This window comes from Pelobates fuscus, chromosome 2, assembly GCF_036172605.1.
Source record: "Pelobates fuscus isolate aPelFus1 chromosome 2, aPelFus1.pri, whole genome shotgun sequence".
NCBI classification, from domain to species: domain Eukaryota; kingdom Metazoa; phylum Chordata; class Amphibia; order Anura; family Pelobatidae; genus Pelobates; species Pelobates fuscus.
This window is the reverse complement of record NC_086318.1, coordinates 314,243,298-314,267,207: the sequence shown is the minus strand read 5'-3', so window position 1 is coordinate 314,267,207 and position 23,910 is coordinate 314,243,298. Positions and strand designations below refer to the sequence as shown.

General features: G+C 43.6%; 1 protein-coding gene across 2 annotated transcripts in view; it reads right to left on the bottom strand.

Annotated features, from left to right (window-relative positions):
* CDK19 (cyclin dependent kinase 19) overlaps positions 1-23,910 on the bottom strand; it is a 317,057-nt gene that overhangs the window by 60,702 nt on the left and 232,445 nt on the right. For both annotated transcript variants that reach the window (XR_010086622.1, XM_063443517.1), the window contains exons 10-11: positions 19,380-19,477; positions 14,009-14,087 (exon numbers count right to left, since the gene is read on the bottom strand). Coding sequence is in view for 1 of the 2 variants with exons in the window: in XM_063443517.1 (XP_063299587.1) it covers positions 14,009-14,087; positions 19,380-19,477 (177 nt within the window). In the remaining variant the exon portion in view is untranslated. The remainder of the gene's footprint in view (positions 1-14,008; positions 14,088-19,379; positions 19,478-23,910) is intronic.

The following is a 23,910-nucleotide window of genomic DNA, read 5'->3' as shown; positions in this document are numbered from 1 at the left end:
AAGTTACCTTGAACCAGACCAGACTTAACTTATGATGTGAATCTTCAACACTCATCTTCCTGCATTGGTTCTCCCTGATCTAGAGCCTCATATTTATAAATTGCCATTATCTGTGCAGCAGCCTTCCTCTCTGCTATATTTTCTATCAGACTTTGCACAGACCTAACTACTAAGGGTATAAGACACGGCAGGAGTAGACACAACATTAAAATCAGTAGGACTCCACCTACCACTGCCTTAAGCCCTCCAAACCATTCATACCAGCTACCAAACCAACTACTTGGATTATACCCTTTCCATACCTGAGTAGGCACATGCGCTAGTTTAACCATATGGCTAGTAAGCTCAGCTATTGCTTGCCCTTCGTCATCTATTTGAAGACAGCAATTGCTCAGGTTAAACTTCCCACATACACCTCCCTCTACTGCCAAAAGGTAATCCAAGGCTAATCTATTTTGGTAGACTGCTGTCCTCATCCTGGTATTATGCTTCGCTAGAAGATTGAGCGCTTGTGAGGTCTCGTTAGTAATAATCTCAACCACCGCCTGTAATCTTATAATACGGTTGAGCATATAAATAGGGGTTCTATAACCAAAGGTACCATCCTCTGCCCACGTGGCTGGCCCATAATAATCTATAATACGCTGGGGAGGCCATTCATTATCTTCCCAGGCGCCTATCTCTATGGGTCCCCTTTTCTTCCTATGATTCACATCATATACTTTAACACCTAAAGTCTCACCTGTTTCAATAGGTAACAAGAAGAAGGATGGTTTGAGCATACCCAACACACATGCCCCTTCCCAGTCCTGTGGCAACTCCGAATAGGCTTTCTTACCACAGATCCAGTACAAATTTGCTGGGGCTCTCCAGGTAGATGTGATGGATAGATCAAACCACACATCCTTTAAATTGGCGTATCTAGCAAACGGGTTAGATGGTTCTGAGACATTTGAAGCCGACCACCAAGTTGTATTCTTTGTATCATCATCATAAGCTTTTTGCCCTCGACAAGTTAATTCTCCTACAGAAGTATTATACATCATTCCTTTCCTTGCTATGCAAACATAACCTATGATGGAGGTCTTTAATCTCCACTCAGATTTACCTCTAACACTCATATGATAATCGGCTTGTGTAGATATTAATTGGTCAACTGCCTCAGAACCGGACATTACCTCCTTTGCTTCCCAAAGCCATTGGTCTTCCATGTTAGTACCTCCACACACATAGCAGTTGGTAACATTAAGACTACCGGCTGTCAGGATCGGGACAGGGATCCAACACGCAGAGTACAAACAGTAGAAAGGTACGTATACCGGGCCTTAGAATGGCCGGACTAACGTACAGAGAATAACAGAGAATGGTCAGAGACAAGCCGAGGTCGAGGGAACGAGAAGACAGGTAAGCGAGAGACAAGCCGGGTCAGAGGGATAACAGAGATAAGCAGAATAGTACAACAAGCCGGGTCAGAACCAAAGAGAATACTAGAATACAAGAGCACTGAGTGACTAGACAAGCTAGAACCACGACAGGGCAATGAGCTGACGAGAGAAGCAAGCTTAAATACCCTGAGTCCGGAGAGTGGACACGCCTCCGATGGGTGCTGATAGGATAAAGCCAATAGAGTGACAGGTCGCTCGGGATAGCGTGAAGACGTCACGTATCGAGCGTCATGTTAGAAAAGGAAGCGGATCCCTTGCGGCCAGCGTTAGAATGACTGGATGGACCGCGAGGAACGGGAGAAATGGCCTGTCTAGACGGATAAACAACTAAGTCTCTACCCTTCTCAAAGGTAGAGACCTCAGGTACCCTGACAGTACCCCCCCTCTCAGATACGCCCACCGGGCGGAAGGAACCGGGACGAGATGGGAAGCGGGAGTGAAATGCCCTGCGGTGACGGGGAGCATGAACGTCTTCCTGAGGTACCCAACTCCTCTCCTCAGGACCATATCCCTTCCAGTTGACCAGATACTGTAATCTTCCCCGAGAGAATCGGGAATTGATAATGGAGTTGACCTCGTACTCCTCCTGACCGTCCACCTGAACCGAACGAGGTGAGGAAACCGTAGAGGAGAATCTGTTGCAAATCAGTGGTTTCAGCAAAGACACATGAAAGGAGTTGGGAATACGTAAGGCCGATGGCAGAGCCAGGCGATACGCAACCGGGTTGATACGAGACAAAACCCTGTAAGGGCCTATGTACCGAGGCGCAAATTTCATAGAGGGAACTTTTAAACGAATGTTCTTAGTACTCAGCCATACTCTATCCCCAGGAACAAAAACTGGAGCCGCCCTTCTGTGTTTATCAGCGTGTTTTTTGAACAACATAGAATTATGCAGGAGAATTTGACGAGTCTGATCCCACAACTTCTTCAGATTGGCGACATGATCATCAACCGACGGTACTCCTTGGGAAGAAGAGACCGAAGGAAAAATGGAAGGATGAAAGCCATAGTTCATGAAGAAGGGGCTAGAACGAGTAGAATCACAAACGAGATTGTTGTGTGCGAACTCTGCCCAAGGAATCAAACCGACCCAATCATCCTGGTGTTCGGAAACAAAGCAGCGCAGATATTGTTCAATCTTTTGATTAGTACGCTCAGCGGCTCCGTTAGACTGAGGGTGATATGCAGAGGAAAAGTTCAATTTGATACCTAATTGAGAACAGAAGGATCTCCAGAATCGTGAGACAAATTGAGAGCCTCTATCAGAAACGATTTCAGAAGGTATCCCATGTAGGCGAAAAACTTCTCTCGCAAAAATCTCCGCCAATTCAGGAGACGTGGGGAGTTTAGGTAACGGCACAAAATGAGCCATCTTAGTAAATCTATCCACCACCGTGAGAATAACAGTCTGTCTCTTAGAAGCAGGTAAATCCACAATAAAGTCCATGGCCAAACAGGACCATGGTTTCTCCGGAATGTTCAAGGGGAGCAACAAACCACAAGGAGATGCGTGAGGCTGTTTAGTCCTGGTACAAGTCTCACAAGCTCCGATGAACTCCTTAATATCCTTTCGTAAGGAAGGCCACCAGAAATCCTTGGAGATCAGGGAATAAGTCTTGCGAATGCCAGGATGACCAGCCACCTTGCTTTCGTGGAAACACTGTAAGAGCTCCAGTTGGAGTTCAGGAGGAACAAATTTTCTTCCCTCAGGAGTCTGTCCAGGTGCCAGATGTTGTAAGTTCAAGATCTGAGCAAGCAACGGAGAATGGATTTTGAGACTTGTGTTAGCAATAATATTGCATTGGGGTACTATAGAGGACAGAACCGGTTCAGAAGAAGCCAAAGGTTCATATTGACGAGATAGAGCATCGGCTTTAGAATTCTTTGAACCAGGCCTAAAAGTAAGAACGTAATTGAAATGGGTGAGGAATAACGACCAACGAGCTTGCCTGGAAGACAATCGCTTGGCCTCTCCAATATAGGACAAGTTCTTGTGATCCGTTAAAATAGTAACAGGGTGTAATGTCCCTTCCAATAAATGTCTCCATTCTTTCAAAGCTTTGATAACAGCTAGTAGTTCTCTGTCACCAATGTCATATCTGCTCTCCGCACCAGACAATTTTTTAGAAAAAAATCCACATGGATGTAACGGTTTATCCACACCTAGCCTTTGGGATAGGATGGCACCTATGCCAGTCTCCGAGGCGTCTACCTCAAGTAGGAAAGGAAGAGTAGTATTAGGGTGAACTAAAATTGGGGCGGAAGCAAAAAGCTCCTTGAGAGTTTTGAAAGCAAGGAGAGCTTCCGTAGACCAATTCTTAGTATCAGCCCCCTGTTTGGTCATATTGGTGATGGGCGCAATAATAGAAGAATATCCCTTAATAAAGCGCCTATAATAATTGGAGAACCCAATAAATCTCTGAACGGCCTTAAGACCCTTGGGTAGAGGCCAATCCAGAATGGACAATGAACAAGCCGGGTCAGAACCAAAGAGAATACTAGAATACAAGAGCACTGAGTGACTAGACAAGCTAGAACCACGACAGGGCAATGAGCTGACGAGAGAAGCAAGCTTAAATACCCTGAGTCCGGAGAGTGGACACGCCTCCGATGGGTGCTGATAGGATAAAGCCAATAGAGTGACAGGTCGCTCGGGATAGCGTGAAGACGTCACGTATCGAGCGTCATGTTAGAAAAGGAAGCGGATCCCTTGCGGCCAGCGTTAGAATGACTGGATGGACCGCGAGGAACGGGAGAAATGGCCTGTCTAGACGGATAAACAACTAAGTCTCTACTCTTCTCAAAGGTAGAGACCTCAGGTACCCTGACACCGGCAATACTTTCGGCTAAATCAATTAACAGGTTTTTAGCATTATGGGGGATCTTATTATCTATACTCATCTCTTCATAAAGGAATGGTATACTTGATGAGTTTGGGAGGATACCGTATCAGTCTCTATCCCCATAAACAATACTGTCCCAGGATCTAAACCCGTCCCATATATTTGAAACCCAAATAAATTACCATACTTGTCTAAGAACTTGTCGGGATTATTTATAAGTATATGGACTGGGTTGCATTCCATAGACTTACAATATGGGCTGGTAGGGAGGGGGCGGGGCCGGACCGCCGAGCTGGACGGTCGCAGGCAAGTGGAGCTCCTGCACCAAAAACCTAATGGTGAACTCAAAACCTGTATTTTTCTGGACCAACTGACCGACAGCCACGGCGCCCGACGCAGAAAGACTGCTGAAACCAGGGAGAGGCTGGCTCTCCGGGCTTCAGTCCCCTGGCGGAGAGGCTTTTGGTGTCTCAAGCAGAGACCTTCTCCGGCGGTGAGTGGGGCGGACGGCCGCTGCCCCACTATCCTGCACTCCAGCATCCAGCCCAGAGCGTGCACCCGAGCGGATCCGGCCCCGTTTCCCCCCCCTATGGACCGGGGGTTAATCCCGGTCCTCACCCTAACAGCCTGCTCGAGCCACAGTGGACGAAACCGCTGCACTTAAAATGGCGGCCGCCATGTGCACAAGAGAGAGGAAGAGGATCAGCACCCTCCCTGTGCAAGCGACTGATACCGCGGCTGAAGCCCCCAGACACTGCCACGCAAGGGATTAAAATCCCTACCATCTACCCCAACAACCGTCCATACCGACATCAGCCACACAGGGGGGACAGAATTATCCTGCGACCTGATAACAGCAGGCTGCAAGGACCGGGCAGGGTGCCATGCAGGGTGCCCCTGCAAGAAACTGGACCTATCACTCACCCTTCGTCCAACCTGCCGCCCAGCGACCGCACGAAAACTACACTGAGCCTCCCATCACGGCTGACCCAGACCTCCAAAGGCCCATCCACGCCATAAAGCAGCTGCAGCCCCTGTGACACCAGCGTGCAACCCACAGAACAGCAGAGCTGAACAGCGGTTAAACGAGCTGAACTGGCACCGGTTGGCAGTGGGACTCCCCTCCCGAGTACGGTCTCAAGACCATCAAATTGGCGGCCCCCCGTGGGGACACAGCGGATAGCCCGGGCTGGCATGGGTGATAATAACGACAGTATTACAGAGACTGTTGATACTACTAAAATGTATGAAGACAAAGCGACAAATGTTTAAAGTGACAACAGTTAACGCGACGAATGCTATTATTTCTGTGACCGATGAGAGCACTAAAGCGACTGACCATAGCATTAAAGCGACCGTTTATTGCCTGAAAGCGACTAACAAATATCTAGCATGACCATCATTTACAATGCCTAGGCCCTAACATGTCTGTACAGCTACTAAAATCCTAGCATGCGACATCTGTACAACTAGTGTAGACTATGACTAAGCCTTATTACCATATAAATCTATTGTGTAAGCTGACCTTAGGCTGACTATAACATAACAAAAAAAAAATTGTGCCTGTTAATCACTGGTCCCGCTTGTTTAGCGTGGAAAATGCTTGGGGATTGCTTTCGGGGCACCACATGCCTATCTGTAATATCTATGCGCACTACCAAAATAAAGAATTAAAAAAAAAAATATGGGCTGGTAGGCAACTTAGTCACTATCATGTCCTTGTCTTGCATTATTTTTAGCACACGTTACACATCTTCGTACAATGGCCTGAGTCAAGTTGGACAATCTTGGTATGTAGAAATGTTTTCTGAGAGATTCTTCTGTGCTGTCTCTCCCAGAATGTGTCCCGTTGTGATAATTTTGGACAATTTCTACCGCTAGTGATGCTGGAATGACTATTCTTCCATCTTCTAACTGATACCATTTGTTCTCCAAATACTTTCCAGGTTCAGTCTTTAACCACTCCTCTTCTTGAGCTGTATAAACTGGAGTCCATTGAGACAGTGGAGTTGGTATAAGGGCAGCTATATGCCCCACATATTCCTGTCTTCCCGATTCAGCGGCACGCTTAGCTGTACTGTCTGCCATCCGATTTCCTTTAGTTACATCACCATCTCCTCTCAGATGCGCTCGACAATGTATGATACCGACTTCTTTCGGCTCCCACACTGCTTCCAATAGTTGTAGGATTTCAGCTGCATACTTGATTTCTTTGCCTTCTGAATTCAATAGTCCTCTTTCTTTATACAAAGCTCCGTGGGCATGAGTGGTTAAAAACGCATACTTGGAGTCCGTGTAGATGTTCACTCTTAAACCTTCAGCCAATTGTAACGCTCGTGTCAGTGCTATCAATTCTGCCTTTTGTGCTGATGTTCCTTTCGCCAGTGGCCGAGCTTCTATCACCTTGTCTATTGTTGTTACTGCATATCCTGCATAGCGGATCCCTTCTTTCACATAACTACTGCCGTCTGTGTAATATTGAACATCGGGGTTCTGGATGGGAAAATCACGAAGATCTGGTCTACTTGAAAATACTTCATCCATTACTTCCAAACAATCATGTTGACTTTCAGTAGGTTGTGGCAAAAGGGTAGCTGGATTTAAGGTGTTTGCAGTCTCTAAATGCACTCTTGGGTTTTCACACAACATTGCTTGATACTTGGTCATACGGCTGTTACTGAACCAATGATTGCCTTTGTAATCCAACAACGTCTGTACTGCATGTGGGACTCGTACATAAAGTTCTTGACCCAGAGTGAGTTTATCGGCTTCAGCTACTAGCAGGGCGGCTGCAGCTACGGCTCTTAGACAAGGTGGAAGTCCGCTGGCCACTGCATCCAGTTGCTTAGACATGTAGGCAACAGGTCTTTGCCATGATCCCAAGTACTGTGTCAATACTCCCACAGCCATTCTTCTTTGCTCATGTACATACAGGTAGAATGGTCGTGTGTGATCAGGTAGACCTAATGCTGGGGCACTCATCAAAGCCCTCTTCACATCTTCAAATGCCGTTTGCTGTTCTTGAGTCCATAAGAAGGGGTCGTGCTCTGTACCTTTGATAGCTGCATACAGAGGTTTTGCCAGTATCGCGTAGCTGGGAATCCATATCCTACAGAAGCCTGCTGCCCCCAAGAATTCTCGCACTTGTCTTCTATTCTTGGGTATCGGTATTTGGCACACAGCTTCTTTTCTCTCTGGCCCCATAATTCTTTGACCTTCAGAGATATGGAATCCCAGATATTTGACAGTTGGCAAACACAACTGAGCCTTCTTTCTAGACACCTTGTATCCTGCCTTCCAGAGAATGTGTAGTAGATCGTGCGTTGCTTGCTGACATATTTCTTTTGTAACTGCTGCTATCAACAAGTCATCTACATATTGTAACAATACACACTCTCCTGGGATGGACTCGAAATCCAGTAGATCTTGACTTAGAGCTGAACCAAATAGGGTAGGTGAATTTTTAAACCCTTGGGGCAGTCTTGTCCAGGTCATTTGGCGTTTTGAGCCCGTTACAGCGTTCTCCCATTGGAAAGCGAAAATACATTGACTTTCTGCGGCAATTCGGAGGCAAAAGAAGGCATCTTTGAGGTCTAAGACTGTAAAGTAAGTAGCCCCGCCCGGAATTAAAGCAAGCAGGTTATATGGATTGGGTACAACTGGATGTATACTAACAACCGCATCATTGATTGCTCTCAAGTCCTGCACAGGTCGATACTCATCTGTACCGGGCTTTTGAACAGGCAGCAATGGGGTGTTCCAGGGGGAAGTACAGAATTTTAGGATACCATACCGTATGAACTTATCCAGATATGATTGTATGTTCTTCTTAGCCTTCTGCGGGATGTGATATTGTCTTAGGCTTACTGGATAAACCCCAAGTTTTAGTTTGATTTTAATAGGTGGAATATTGCGGGCCAGTCCTGGTGGGTTGTTCTCTGCCCAAACTCCTGGTATGTTGAATAAGGACTCATCACTCCTAGGGTTTTGGCTAGTCAACGCTGTATAAAGTCGCCACTCTTCTTCCTTTGGTACGGATAATGTCATAATACCTGAAGGTCCATTAAACTTTAAGGATGTTGTTCTATTTGGTAGGAACATAATCTGCGCTTGTAATTTAGATAGCATATCACGTCCCAGCAATTGGACTGGACATTCAGGCATATAAAGGAATTGATGTTTTACTACGTGGCCTCCCAATGTACAGAGTCAACTTTTAAGAACCGGTTTTTCAGCACTTCTTCCAGTTGCTCCTATTACAGTAATAGTTCTTCCAGATGGAGGAGCAACTAGATTAGTCACCACCGAATGTTCAGCACCAGTGTCGATCATGAACGCACTCCGTTTTCCCCCTATTGATACATCGACCATAGGCTCCGCTCGACCAAGGGGGATGGAGCCCGGTCGGTATCAATAGTCCTCCATGACCGTGTCAGCCAATCCTACAAAGTCCCTGCCTTCTCTATCGCGGGACCTTTGCGCTGCTGGGAAATACCTATCTTCCCTAACACTTCCTCTGTTCCCATTGCTCCCTCTATTACCATTACTCCCTCTGGGGCCTCCTCTACCTCTCGCTCTGCCTCTAAAGTTTCCGTAACCTGCCCTGGGTTGGTCTCTCTCGTACTGCTCTCTTTGTGGACACTCGTTCCTCCAATGCCCTTCTTCCTTGCAATACGTGCACTGATTCCTACTCAAAGGCTCCCTATTCCATCTACTATCGCCTCTATCTGGGCCCCGTCTATCTACGCCTGCGATCGCTACCGCTAGCATATCTGCCTTTTTACGCATCTTGCGCTCTTCCTCTTTCTTACTTTCTGTTTCCCTATTCATGTATACCTTATTCGCTACCTCCATTAATTGGGTAATAGACATACCTGCAAACCCTTCTAATTTCTGTAGCTTGCGCTTAATATCTCCGTAAGCTTGGCTGACAAAGGCGGAGTTCACCATTCGGGAATTATCTGCGTCTTCCGGATTAAAGGGGGTATACAAGCGGTATGCCTCCAATAATCGGTCATAAAAGACACTGGGCGCTTCATCACTTTTCTGAATCACCTCAACTGTCTTCGACATATTAATGGCTTTCTTTCCTCCAGCTTTCATGCCAGCAATTATAGCGTCTCTATAGGCTCTGAGTTGAACCATATCAGCACCATTTACATTCCAGTCGGGATCGGTGTTAGGATAATGTGTTGCGCCCATGCTGATGGATTGGCTTGATTCAAAGCACGGGCTTTATCCTCTAGCGCTTTAATGGCCGCTTGGTTAATCCTTGTCCTTTCCTCATTGTTAAACAAAGTCATTAATAACTGCTGGCAATCAGCCCATGTCGGGTTATGTGTCTGAACTATTGAGGTGAACAGATCAGTCATAGCTTGTGGTTTCTCACTATACGAGGAATTATGGGTCTTCCAATTCAAGAGATCGGTTGTCGTGAACGGGACATATACGAAGACTGGGTCAGCATGCGCCATTTGACCTGCGGCATCGATATAGGCTGACCCGGGATTCAGACGAAGAGGCATCTGATAATGTTTTAATTGTTGGGTACCGGTCAGTTGTCGGGTTAGTATGGGGCTACGTGGAGGGGCGTCAGTTAGAGGTTCCGGTCGGGGGTTAATAGAGCATGAGGATGTGGGAGCTTGGTTTTGGGAAAAAGTAGTAAATAAAACACTTCGAGCCGAGCTAGAAGAAGCTTGACCGGAAGTCTGAAGTGGCGCCAAATCAGGATATTCAGATCTAATGGGGGTTGGCTCTGGTTCCGGAAGGGGAGATTTAGTACGAGAGGGGGTGGATTCTGTACTGGAGGAGGAAGCGGAAGTGGATGAGGGCAATGAGGGAAGGGGTGCAGGACTTCTTGCATTTGCGTCATTTCCTCTTAAAGGAAAGTAAGGGGGCGGCAAAGGGATCTCGGACTCAGGGGGCGTGTCCAAAATGGGCCTAACACCAGTCCTAGTGGACAAACAAGTCCTAGCCACCATGAGGCGACATTGCTCCTCGTGGCATGTCTGAATCTATTTTGGTGAGTCATTTACGGCCTGTCTCCAACAATCAATATAAGGAAACTGCCCGTAAAGTTCAGGCCTACCCGATACAGCCACGTGTAAGCGCTGTACCAGAGTTGGATCCAAACTGCCACATGGCGGCCATGCCGCAACCAAAGTAGGCCACTCCCTAGTAGACAAAGTGACCAAACGTACAGGAGACATTTTAACCCCAAAATCACATGTTTTGAATCCCTTTTTAAAATTCTTCACCATACAACCTAAGGGATCCGGAATCGTTGACTGCGACGCGCCCATACTTATCAATGGAACGTCGTTGACAACGAATACTATGCACACGTACTTTTCAACAGTCACACCCGTTTCCTCTGGCAACAGCACCACGTGGTACAGTTACCAAGTGAAACGTACACAATAACACAATAAACACTCAGGGAATTCCCGTACACACACAGCTGTTACACCAGTCACTAGATAATCAATATTATGCCCTTTGGCGAAACTATACAGTCACCCACGCTATAATTCTCTATATATGAATTACCCGTCTATAACACACCCCAGTAACATCGTCTTTTACAAATAGCGGTTACAGTACGGTTAGCATAGGTCAAAGCACAATTTAAGGTCACAATACAATTATTAGTGGTTATGGTGTTAAACATGCAATAGACGACAATGATTAGTACTTATATACAGTGTCAGTAAATATACAGGGTTATGGTACCGTGCACTATGATACAGCAACACACTATTAACACTCTCGCTAGACGGCTGAGCTCGCGCTATCTAACAAGATATACACTTTACTAAACAATCTTTAACACATTTACAATTCCCAACTAAACTATTGGCCAGTACCTTGAATGGACTACCTAAAACTATGTACACCCGTTTTGGTTAGCCACACTGCCCAAGCACCACATATAGCGAGCTAGAGGACCGAATTTACACAGGCGCCTCTTAGTCGATTACTATCAAAAATCTAGTGGGTTCCAAATTTACACGCCTTCCCACTTAGCCAAGATAGGTTGAGAGCTAGCGAACCGAATTTACACAGGCGCCGCTTAGTCTCCCGGTCCCTCCGACCTAGCGAACGTAATATACACCCTAGAACGCTAGTCTAGACAAGACACCGGTGTCCGGCTAGGGCTATTTACACAGGACCCCGCCTGACTAACCAAATCAAACGGTCTGACTAAAGAGCGTTCGATTGAGCGGTGCGCCTTCGCTCCTTCCCTCCGACAGAGGGGGCAGATTCCATACACAAATAACCCCTTATGGGCCTACCGCACAATCGGTATACCCCTAGTGGGTCTGCCGTCTAAAACAGCAGTTGTCTTACCTCCTCGTTCCTGAACCTGAGTTCACACTCATCGACGGGGACACCCCAGCACTTCTTACGTAGAGGCCGATGATCTCCTGGACAACAGACCAGTGGCGCCGAGACGAAGGGAGGTCCACGCAGAAGTTCAGGGGTGCAGCCGTAGAGAACATGGGCAAAGATAGACCGTCTCACGCCTCTGCCTCTCAGCTACCGTTGAACGATGAGCTTCCCGGCCAATGCACCAAATGATACCGGAGAAACTGACGGAAGCCAAGCACAGAGAGATGGACACAGGTTTCTTCAGGAAGGAAGAGATTCTTTATTGGATCACCGATCGGGACTCAGAGGGACTAACGTCACCAAAATACAGCAAGTTCTGAGCCCCGGACAATAGTGCAGGCTCCTTATATAGGCACATAACTCCTCCCATATTAAGCTCCACCCGCACATTCTCTTGACCAATCAATACAAATAAGAATTAACTTCCTGCTTGACCGCATGGCCTGTCCAGCACAATGGAAGAGGGGAATACTACATCCTGTATTCTTGCACATGCTCCGTACACTACTGATCGTATCTTGCCTCGTGCAACCAACTGATCGATACGTCAGCATATGCACGTACACATGCCACGTGGTAATCTCGGCCTACTAAATTTATTTTTACCGAGATTCCACCACAACATTAAGTGGTCTTGCTATGCAAGAACACTTAATAAGTTGTAGTTGTTCTGGTGACTACAGTATCCCTTTAAAACTAACTAAGTTCTCACTCTAGATGGGAATGTAATTGCATATTGATTTCTTTCAAACTGTTAAATGAACATTTTAAACAAATGGTATATCTATCTAAAGTTTCAGTGCAAAGAAACAAGTAGTAAAAGGTTATAATTTAACACATGCAGTAAACAGATAACACTCACGTATCACCATTTTACTGTCTTGTGATCTGAAATTTTTTTTTTTTACTTCATAAAATAATGTAGTTATTCTGAATCTTGTTTTCTTTTTTTAAAAAGGAAATAAATGAATGGGAAGAGAAACATACTTTTGCTGAATCGACAGATTTCAAACTATTTCGTACAATGTCCTCAATCTAGTCAAACTGAATAGGAGGCATGGTTGCCTGAAGGGAATGCCAGCAATTTTAACATGGTATCAAAGACATCAACAAGTTCAATTGAGGACTTTTCCTTTATTATGAACGTGTTATTTGCAGTAAGCCTTATATAATCAATCAGGGTCATGTACACAATTCATTATTCCATAATTGCTAGTGCACCTAAAATTTGAAATGTACTATGAATTCCAGATCATTTACACTTTAGTAACTAGCTCTAGCAGCATTAAGTGCATTGTAGAATTGCAATCAGTGCATTGTGAACCCACATACATGCATTCCTATTCCATACACAATAGTAGAAGAAAAGTCTAGGTTAAAAAACATTGTTTATAGATTACACTGATTTCCCCAGCATTATATTAGTGGCTTCATGGGCTTGCAGCTGAAAATTACCCTAGGCCTAAGTACAAAATTTGAATTGATGTTTCTGGATATTGTGCTCCTGTCCTCCATCTTCAGGTAGGGCAAAGAAGATATCTCCCTGGCTACACACTACAATTGTGTCACCTAGTATTTTATGACAGCAGGATATCACAAAAAACAACCCAAAACAAAAATTTAGAAAACACACACAGGGAAGCGTAGGCCTATTGAAAAGCATGATTCTGGAGCTTTATGCCTAATAGCCCCTATACCTACATTAATCTGTCCATGAAATTCACAGTACTTATCGGCCAAACCTTTACTACAGCATTCTATTCTGCCCAGAACACAGGTGGAAGGTATGTGAAATATATGTGGTTCATTTAAAAAGTACATTGGGGACATGATAAATAAAGTATTAGAAATAAATGGTTTGTCTATAAAAACCTATAAGCACACCTTGTTAAATAAAAAAATAAAAAACGTTCACAATGCTGTTAGTACAACAGTGATGTGCCGTGCCGCGCCTTGCCTGATGGATAAATACTTTGTTAAGGTTGTACTGCCTGTCAGCACCACTCCGACTATCTGGAGATACCTCTGTTGAACCTGTCTATGTGAAACTATGTGTAATGGGGTGTACCCATACAGGATCTATATTTGTATATCTGGATCTGTGTTCTGACAGGGTGACTCCACCAATTTCTACCATACCAACCTTTGGATTTAAAAATCGTTTAATGCTATTATGTACTATTCTGAACTTGAAATTGCATAATAAAAAAACAAACAAAAAAACACAACCTATAAGCAGTAGACAAGCTGCTTCTTGACAGTGTTATTCTCCTACATGCAGTCCGATGCTTTGTGAATAAATGTTTTGCTAAAGCAACTTCATACCTTGTCAGCTTTTTCCTCTGGCTCGTCCTCGTTTAGAAACTCTCGTTTTGGATATGGAATCTGGCATCCTGCAAACACACTGATAAAAGATAATGGTGAGCATGGCAGGTTTTACAGTCATGTTGTCAATCATTTAATAATCTATAGCTTATATTAAAGACACAGGGAAATGACCTTTGCTAAGCAGTTCAAGAAGCATTTCCACTCCCTAATGTGTTATAGGGTTACTCCAACCACTATCACCACTTCTGCATTTTGGAGTGGTCATGGTTGTTGGAGTCTGGATGTGCAGTGTTTCAGTTTGAAACACTGCAAAGCCAAAGATATTTTATAATTGCGTGCTGGGGGTGCGCTCTTTCGGACTATCTAAGGTCAATTTCTGTGCATAAATTACGTCTGTCATCAGCGTGCACTGCACCCTGGCAGCAGATGAAAATGCTTTTCTCAATCCTCCCTCCTCCCAACCCCCTCTGTTATTTTACTTTTTTTTGCAAATATAATTTATAATTATATATATATGTTTATTATTTGGTTTTTCAAAGATTACATTTGTATGTAACAATATGTAACACAATTAGATGCGCAGCTCCATTCACGTCTGAGATTGGTAGGTCGCGCAGGACAACAGAAAAAGACAAACCATTAATAACAGCATTCAGAATGGAAACAAGCAGGTCTCGTTCAGACAGTAGTGGGAACAGGTTGTTATTAATCAAGGTACTAGTGTGTTGACATCTTAATGGGGTGCATTTGACTTTTCCCATTCATGAAAGTATCTACCTGTGTCTATGTTCTAACTTTACAATAAGGACCTCACTACTATTTTCTTCCAGCCTTGATGCGCTTGGAAGGTTCATAACCATAAGGATGGTAGAAGGAAAGTCAACGGGGACCACTCCATTATTTATTTAATTCCCGCCCTCCCTCGTCCTTTCCCTTACTCCTTCCAACCCTCCCTCCCCAGCTCAGAGCACGCACATGCGCCGTGAGCCGGTAAAATAGTACAATCTCTGTGAGAAGCCTTTGATTAGACCTCTGAGCGGGTCTCGTGACGACAGACAGGGTTGTGCTGAGCAATGCTGGATTAAGGTGAGTAAACTTTCGTTTAAAACATTTTTATACGGGGGAGGAGGGCATATAGTATAAGGGTGGGGAACCTTCGGCTCTCCAGATGTTTTGGACTACACCTCCCATGATGCTTTGCCAGCATTATGTGTGTAAGAGCATTATGGGGGATGTAGTCCACAACATCTAGAGAGCTGAAGGTTGCCTATCCCTAGGGCATTATTCTATTAACTATTAAAAAGGGTTGGAAAAACCCTTTAAACGCCATTTTAACAGTCTCTCTCTGTCAGTCTCTTTTTGTTCTCACAATATCGCTCCTCTTTCACTGCAATTTCTACTCTTGATTTTGTGTACAGACGCATGTCAATGTGTCTACATGCATAAGTGCATTTCTAATGCACAACCAATGTCATCTGTCTGTGTGCAGCATTTTAACTCTAGCAGCACTCAGTCCGTGCCAAATAAACTGCAAACTGTTAGCCCAGGGTACAGATATAATGTAAAGTGGAGAGACAATGTCTGTAAGGAGTTTTCCTCAGATATACTGTGTAAGTAAAGAAATTCAACACAATCTCACTTTTAGTCATTTAACCCATGACTGTTTGTTTATTGAACAATCAATCCTTCTAACAAATGTGTATTTTTTATACTATAGCAGTACCCCATTACTAGCTAGTGGCAATATGTGTGTTTTCTCTAACTTTATAAAAACAAGCCCAGCCCTGCATTTTGGGGATATACTTCACTTCTTTGTTAACAAATACATAGGAAAGTCACCTAAATGTTATATTACATGCTGTCCAATTTTTTTTATTTTTTATATTTCCTCTCATTGAAGTAGTCTTGGCTAGAAGGATCAGGTAGTATTAGGAATGTATCTTTGTATTAATAACACTATAAGGCTCCTTTAACAAAGTCTGAAGAACTGTCTTCCTTATCTGTGAAGGCAGCTTAACAGTTACACATCAGCTAGCTAGTTGGCTCCAATTAACTATGTGCATATGTTGTTTCAAACTCACTAAATGTTATACGGAACAAGGGAAGCACAATAAAAGCAAGACCTTTATTATAACTTTTATAAAATAAAACCTATTCAAAAAGAAAATACAGTGGAGGGGCACCTAACATGCTTGCATCGGGTGCTATTTGGTTTATGATCAGCCCTTCTATATTTAGAAGTCACAAAAACAGGAAATAAAACACAATAAGTGAAGAATAAACACAGGGTTAAAAGATAATAGCAAAGTCTTATACATTATGGTAAAACAATGTCATGTTACAGTGTCTTTGTTCATTTGATAAAAATAGGTTTTGGCATGGTTCCCTGATATCTCATCCTGTACCAGACTCTCCGATACATTTAAACTACATTTAAACTACGTAGGAACTGTGCCCATAGAACATCTCAATGTCAGTGAGATTGTACTGTAAATTCCAAGCCAATTGACGTGGAAGCAAAGGGATGTTTCGGTACTGCAAGATCTGTAATGCAGCAGCATGGAATAATAATAATAATAGAGACATAAAGTTATTCCTATTAACTATTAGCCCGAAATCAATAAAAATATGATTTGGACTATATATCACATATGTTTTAAACAAATAAATATTTGGAGAATGTGTCTTCTAAATAGGCAAGAACTTTCACAAAAATCTTTATAGGAATGGAAGCCAGCTTTTGATAGTTGGTTACGCACTGCGCTGACCCACCTATTAGTTACTATGCATTCCTGTATAGAATGACATGATATTCTTAGCAAAGAATCTCGTTAACTTTACATTTAAGCTTGTCTATAATTACAATAAATGTTCCTAACATGTTATTTCTCACAAACAAAAACATGTGCTGTTTATTTCTGCCATGACAGTGTTTGCCGTTGAAATGCCTGTACTCGCTGTTGTGGTGCTACAGATTTCTATGTTAAGTAATAGTATGCACAAGAAAAATAAAGAATTAAAAAAAAATCTGTATAGGACACTATTAGCACACAGACAACTTGGTCTGGGTTCAGTGTCCCTGTCCCCTTAAAGGACCACTATAGTGCCTGGAAAACATACTCGTTTTCCTGACACTATAGTGCCCTGAGGGTGCCCCCACCCTCAGGGTCCCCATCCCGCCCGGCTCTGGAAAGGGGAAAAGGGGTAAAACTTACCTTTTTCCAGTGCTGGGCGGGGAGCTCTCTGCCTCCGATCCTCCTCCGTTCCGCCCCGTCGGCTGAATGCGCACGCCCGGCAAGAGCTGCGCGCGCATTCAGCCGGTCGCATAGGAAAGCATTTACAATGCTTTCCTATGGACGCTTGCGTGCCGTCACTGTGATTTTCACAGTGAGAATCACGCAAGCGCCTCTAGCGGCTGTCAATGAGACAGCCACTAGAGGATTTGGGGGAAGGCTTAACCCATTTATAAACATAGCAGTTTCTCTGAAACTGCTATGTTTATAAAAAAAATGGGTTAACCCTAGCTGGACCTGGCACCCAGACCACTTCATTAAGCTGAAGTGGTCTGGGTGCCTAGAGTGGTCCTTTAAGCCTACAATGTAAAACAGAGCAGAGAAACTGCAATGTTTACCTTGAAGGGCTAAGTCCATCTCTAGTGGCTGGCTTCCAGAGAACCACTAGAGGAGCTTCCTGGTGCCTAATGGAGATGTACTTTGTAAAATGCTATTGGATGTCCTTACACTTTGCATGAGGACGCCTAACAACTTAAAATTCCCCATAGGAAAGTATTAATTCAATTCTCTCGTATGGGAAAGCTTTAAGGCATGCTGTTTTTTTTTGCTGCGCATGTGCATTAGGCCCCCTATCACCATGATGTTGTGGGAGGAGGAGACCTAACCTCGGCATTAGAAAGAGGTAAGTGGAAGAGGGTTTTTTAACCCTTTCATGCTTGGAGGAGTCGGGTCCTATTTAATTAGGTGCATGGACAGGTTTGTTCTAACAGTGCATCAAAATTAATACCAAAAAGTGATGCATTAGTCAAGAACCACTCAAATACCTATGTGATTGTGAGATGATCATGCAAAATTATTAGATTAATTTCATATTTTAAGCATTTTACAGGTATTTGGGTGATACGTTGAGTTAACTGAATGAGATTAATCTAACACTAAATATTGTAAACGTAGTTCTTGAAGGTTGACTCACACAGCCATGATGAGGAAGAATTAATTTACAGGAAATTACACCATACAAATGTAATAAGTCTTGGGACTGAATGCTCGTAATTTACTATAGCTCTGATGTTTTATGTAATTAAACACATTATGTGTAGGTACATAAACAATGGGGGATATTTATCAGTGTTCGGAAAAGTGACAGCCAAATTCCATTCTTATTTTGACTATATTTATTAAATGAATCTACAAACTGACATTGATCTTCATAGTTAATTGTGCCATTTTTTGTAGAAATCTCCATTTCAGAAGACCAATAAATTTAGAATGGTGTAAAAAAGAAAAGATAAACAGAACTGCTGTAAAATATGGTGGAAAGGATGATAAATTCAGTGTGTCATCAAAAAAAAGAACAAAAACTTCTCAGATTTAATAAATTGCTACAAAAAAAACTTGACGGAAACGTCTCGGTACCTGTTAAGTCAGCGCATTATATTGGCTTAAATTTTGACACAGACTACCTCAGGTCTCTATACCCTCGTAATTTAGTACACAGGTCACTCTGAACCTGTGTCATTTTCTGATGACCAAATAGATTGCATCATTTATGATGCACACTTACATATGCCATCACCCTTGCACCATTTGGCGCTGCAGGATGCACCGAATCACAAGATTCCTGGGACTATTTAAACCTTCCTTGTATTCAACGCTTTGATCTATCGTGGTTTCCCTTCTGGTGATTCAAGAGCATGTTTATATCAAGTATTGATCCCTGGTAATCTGACTTCAGCTTGTCCTTGACCATTCTCCATTCTGTAATCTTTGATCCTGGCTTGTCTATCCGCTAATTACCTTCTGTTGTCCTAAACCTGGGCTTGTAATTTATCACACTCAAACCAGTTTGACAGGTTCTAGTTATTTTCTCCCAGTGTACAGCCAACTCTAAGGACCAATAACTCAACTCTGATCATTTCTATTTCCTACCTTAGCTAGGTGTGATGGAAGTGCTCCATGGTTGGCCTGGAGATATAATGTCAATAAACGTGTCGGCAAAACATTGATAACTCTCAACGATAGTATTCCCTGGCTGTGCCTCAAGTGAACTAGATTGTGATGTTAACTGCAAGCATAACATGCAAACAATTTCCTGAACAATGACTGTCTTCTGTGTATATGTAAAATAAACTTACTCTAACGTTGGCAAAGGGTCCTCCTGGAAGTAGAGATCCTGCAATGCCTGTTCAGATGTTATTCTTTTTGTAGGGTCCATAGTGAGAAGTTTTTGAAGCTACAGAATATGAAATAGAACAAAAGTTAGCTTCAATGTTCAATATAAAGTAACAGTACAATAATTCTATTATGTGACTTGCTACTTTGGACTACGGTTAAACAAATTCAGCTGGCTCAGAGTGATGTGTTAAATACATTTCATATGTTAATAAGCAACTATTTGAAAGATCGTAAGATTACCCAACTGTGCTTTTCACCTCCAGGAAGTATTGCAATATATTATAATCATAATATAAAATAATCATATACAGAAAATGATGAGAAAATATCCTGTAATTAAATGCATTGAATTATTTAAATAAGTAACAAGCCGAAGGAAGTGTGATCATCTGCTCTCCAGTGGATGCAAGAATGATATTGCAATTATATAAAATCAAAGAATAATGACCAAAATGAAAACCCCATGTGTTGTAGAACTACAAATCCTATGAGGCTTTAGAGGGGAACTCCAAGCAACCACAGGGTGAAATGTGTAGGTTAAGATAAAGTTAGCTATACTGAATGTTTTTGTTCTTTTTCATTAATGGAAGATTCCAAGCACCATAACCAATACAGTTAGTGTTCTGCCAGGCACTGGTATCAGACTATCTACAGAATGCAGAGCTCTGCCTCAGCTATGATTGGCAGTACAGGGTTAGCTCATTGGTCAAGAATGATCAGCTAATGCATTGTACTGATTATGGTGCTTGGAGTGTACCTGCTTAACTTGCTTAATGAGGTCACCCATTTTGCGCTCTCCCGAGAGTGCACTAGTTTACCTTTTTTCTGCACAAAACAGCAGTACATAAAATCCTGCCTCCCAACTATCTCCATTTGGGCAAGTCCTAATTTTCGGGGTGGGTCCTGCTGTTCCGACTTTGCTCCCTGGTGTCTCCAAAAGCTTGCACTACATTCATGTCACAAGGACCCTGCAGAATGCGCTGAAATAGTAATCGTGTGGTCCTGCGCCCTTTAGGCCCACCACCTCTACCTGTTGGGAGGTATGTTAAATCACCAGGTGTCAGGGTACCTGTAGTCTCTACCTCTGATAAGAGGAGAGACTTAGACGTTTTCCCGTTCAGAAGGGCTGTTTCCTCCGTTCCTCGCGGTCCCTCCGGTCGGTTACACGCCGGCCGCGAGGGATCCACGCCCTTTTATGACGTGACGCTCAGTAGCCGACGTCATGACGCCAAGCCGGCTCGACCTGTCACTCAAACCCTGAACACGAACCAGGACTCGTCGGGGGTGTAATTACCTCCTAGAACCGGGGTATTTAATAGAGCTTGCCGCATTTGCTCATTGCCCTGTCGTGGTTCTAGCCAGTCTAGTCACTCAGTGCTCTTGTATGTCTATTGTCTCTTTGGTTCTGACCCGGCTTGTTTGTATCACTCTGCTTATCTCTGTTATCCTTTGACCCGGCTTGTCTCTCGCTTACCTGTCTTCTCGTTCCCTCGACCTCGGCTTGTCTCTGACCATTCTCTACTTACTCCTTACGTTAAGTCCGGCCATTCTAAGGTCCGGTATACGTACCTACTACACTTTGTACTCTGCGTGTTGGATCCCTGTCCCGATCCTGACATTACGACAGGGCCAATGGATCCTGCAGGTACAAGTAGTCAGCTTGGCCCTTCCGATCCTAGGTTTGACGCCATGGAACATAGAATGGATCAGATGGCCTTAGCACTACAGGCGTTATTATCTCGTCCTAATAACCCACCAGAAGAGATGCGTAATAATTCTATCTCCCCTGTAAGTTCAGGTTTAGAGGTAGCCACTTTAGGTGCCTCCTCTCGTATTACCCCACCTGTACGTTATGGTGGTTCTCCTGAGAAGTGTCGAGGTTTTTAAAACCAAATCAGTATCCACTTCGAATTACAACCCCGTTCCTATCCTAGAGATAGGGCGAAGGTCGGATTTATTATCACCTTACTCGTTGAGAAAGCTCTGAGATGGGCCAATCCGTTGTGGGAAAACGATAATCCGTTAGTATATAATTATAATGCCTTTGTAGCTGCTTTTAGAAGAACTTTTGACCCTCCTGGTAGAAAGGTCAATGCAGCCAGATTACTGTTGCGCCTTAGACAAGATAACCAAACTCTTGTGGAGTATGCACTAGAGTTCAGGTCCTTGGCGGCAGAAGTTAAGTGGAATGAACAGGCTTATATAGACGTATTTTTAAACGGATTATCAGATGTAATACTTGATGAGGTTGCTACTAGAGAGCTTCCTGAGAATTTGGAGGATTTAATTTCTTTTATCTCTCGCATTGATGAACGCTTAAGAGAGAGACAGAACACTCGAGATAGAACCTGTAGACCTTCCTTCAAACTAGCTCCCTCATTTCTAAGTCCTGAGATCAAAACCTTACCTTTTCCAGAACCTATGCAGATAGGCAATACTCATCTCTCAGAAGAGGAGAGACAGTACAGGAGAAGGGAGGGGCTGTGTATGTACTGTGGAGTCAGAGGTCACTTACGCCTAAATTGTCCTAATCGATCGGGAAACGCTCGCACCTAAGTTTCTCTAGAGGACAAGCCTTGGGTGTTTCTATTTTGTCCTCTACTCATAATTATAAAGATCATAGGCTTGTGCTACCCGTTTCCTTAACTTGGGAAAGGGGAGTAGTAGAGACTGTGGCATTGATAGATTCCGGAGCTGCTGAGAGCTTTATCGACCAAGTTTTTGTCACTAAACACACTATTCCATCTCAGTTAAGGGAGACGCCCTTGGCCGTTGAGGCCATAGATGGTAGACCTTTAGTTGAGCCTGTGATTTTTCGTGAAACCATACCCGTTAACTTAACTGTTGGTATTTTACACAAGGAAGACATATCTCTGTTACTCATTTCATCTCCTTCTGTTCCCATAGTCCTGGGGTATTCTTGGTTAAAGAGACATAACCCTATTATTGATTGGGAATTAGGGGAGATAATCTCATGGGGTCAGAATTGTCAGGAGAAGTGTTTACAGAAAGTCTCACCGCTTTGCATAGTTAATGCATCCACTCAGTCTACCGACCCTACAGAAGTACAAATACCTCCACTGTATCTGGACTTAAAGGCGGTATTTGACAAAAAGAAGGCCGATACTTTACCCCCACACAGGTCCTTTGATTGTAAGATTAATCTACTCCCTGGTACCATGCCTCCCAGGGGCAATGTATACCCTTTGTCTACTAAAGAGAACTTAGTCCTAGAGGAGTATATTCGTGAAAATCTAGACAAAGGATTTATTAGGAGATCTTCCTCCCCTGCCGAGGCTGGTTTTTTTTTTGTTAAAAAGAAGGATGGTACACTGAGACCTTGCATTGACTACCGAGGTTTGAACAAAATAACCGTTAGAAATGCCTACCCGATTCCTTTGATTACCGAGCTCTTTGATCGTTTAAAGGGTTCCAAGATTTTCACCAAGTTAGATCTCAGAGGGGCATATAACTTGGTGAGGATTCAGCAGGGTCACGAGTGGATGACGGCGTTCAACACTCGATATGGGCACTACGAGTATACCGTAATGCCTTTTGGTCTCTGCAATGCGCCGGCAGTATTTCAGGACTTAATCAATTAAGTTCTTAGGGAGTTTCAACAGGACTGCGTTATTGTATACCTGGATGATATTCTTATACATTCTAGGGACATTGAGACTCACCACAGACAAGTCAAAAGGGTTTTGCGCAAACGTCTTCAACATGGCTTGTACTGCAAACTGGAGAAATGTAGTTTTGATCAGTCCCAGACAAACTTTCTTGGTTATGTGATTTCTGGGGAAGGGTTTAAGATGGATCCGGATAAACTCCAGTCCATTTTAGACTGGCCCTTACCTAAGGGTCTCAAGGCCATTCAGAGGTTTATTGGATTCTCCAATTATTATAGGCGCTTCATTAAGGGTTACTCGTCAATTATTGCTCCTATCACCAATATGACCAGACAGGGGGCTGACACTAAGAATTGGTCTACTGAAGCACTTCTTGCTTTCAAAACCCTCAAAGAACTTTTTGCTTCCGCACCAATTTTAGTTCACCCTGATACTACTCTGCCTTTCCTACTCGAAGTAGACGCCTCAGAGACAGGTGTAGGCGCTATCCTGTCCCAAAGGTTAGGTGTGGATAAACCATTACATCCATGTGGTTTTTTTTCCAAAAAGCTATCTGGCCCGGAGAGCAGATATGACATTGGTGACAGGGAACTACTAGCAGTTATCATGGCTTTAAAGGAATGGAGACATTTATTGGAAGGGACCTTACATCCTGTTACTATTTTGACGGACCACAAGAACTTGTCCTATATTGGGGAGGCCAAGCGATTGTCCTCCAGGCAAGCTCGTTGGTCTTTATTTCTCACCCATTTCAATTACGTACTCACTTACAGACCTGGTTCTAAGAATTCTAAAGCCGATGCTTTGTCTCGCCAATATGAACCTTCTACTGTGTCTGAGCCAGTGTTGTCCTCTATAGTCC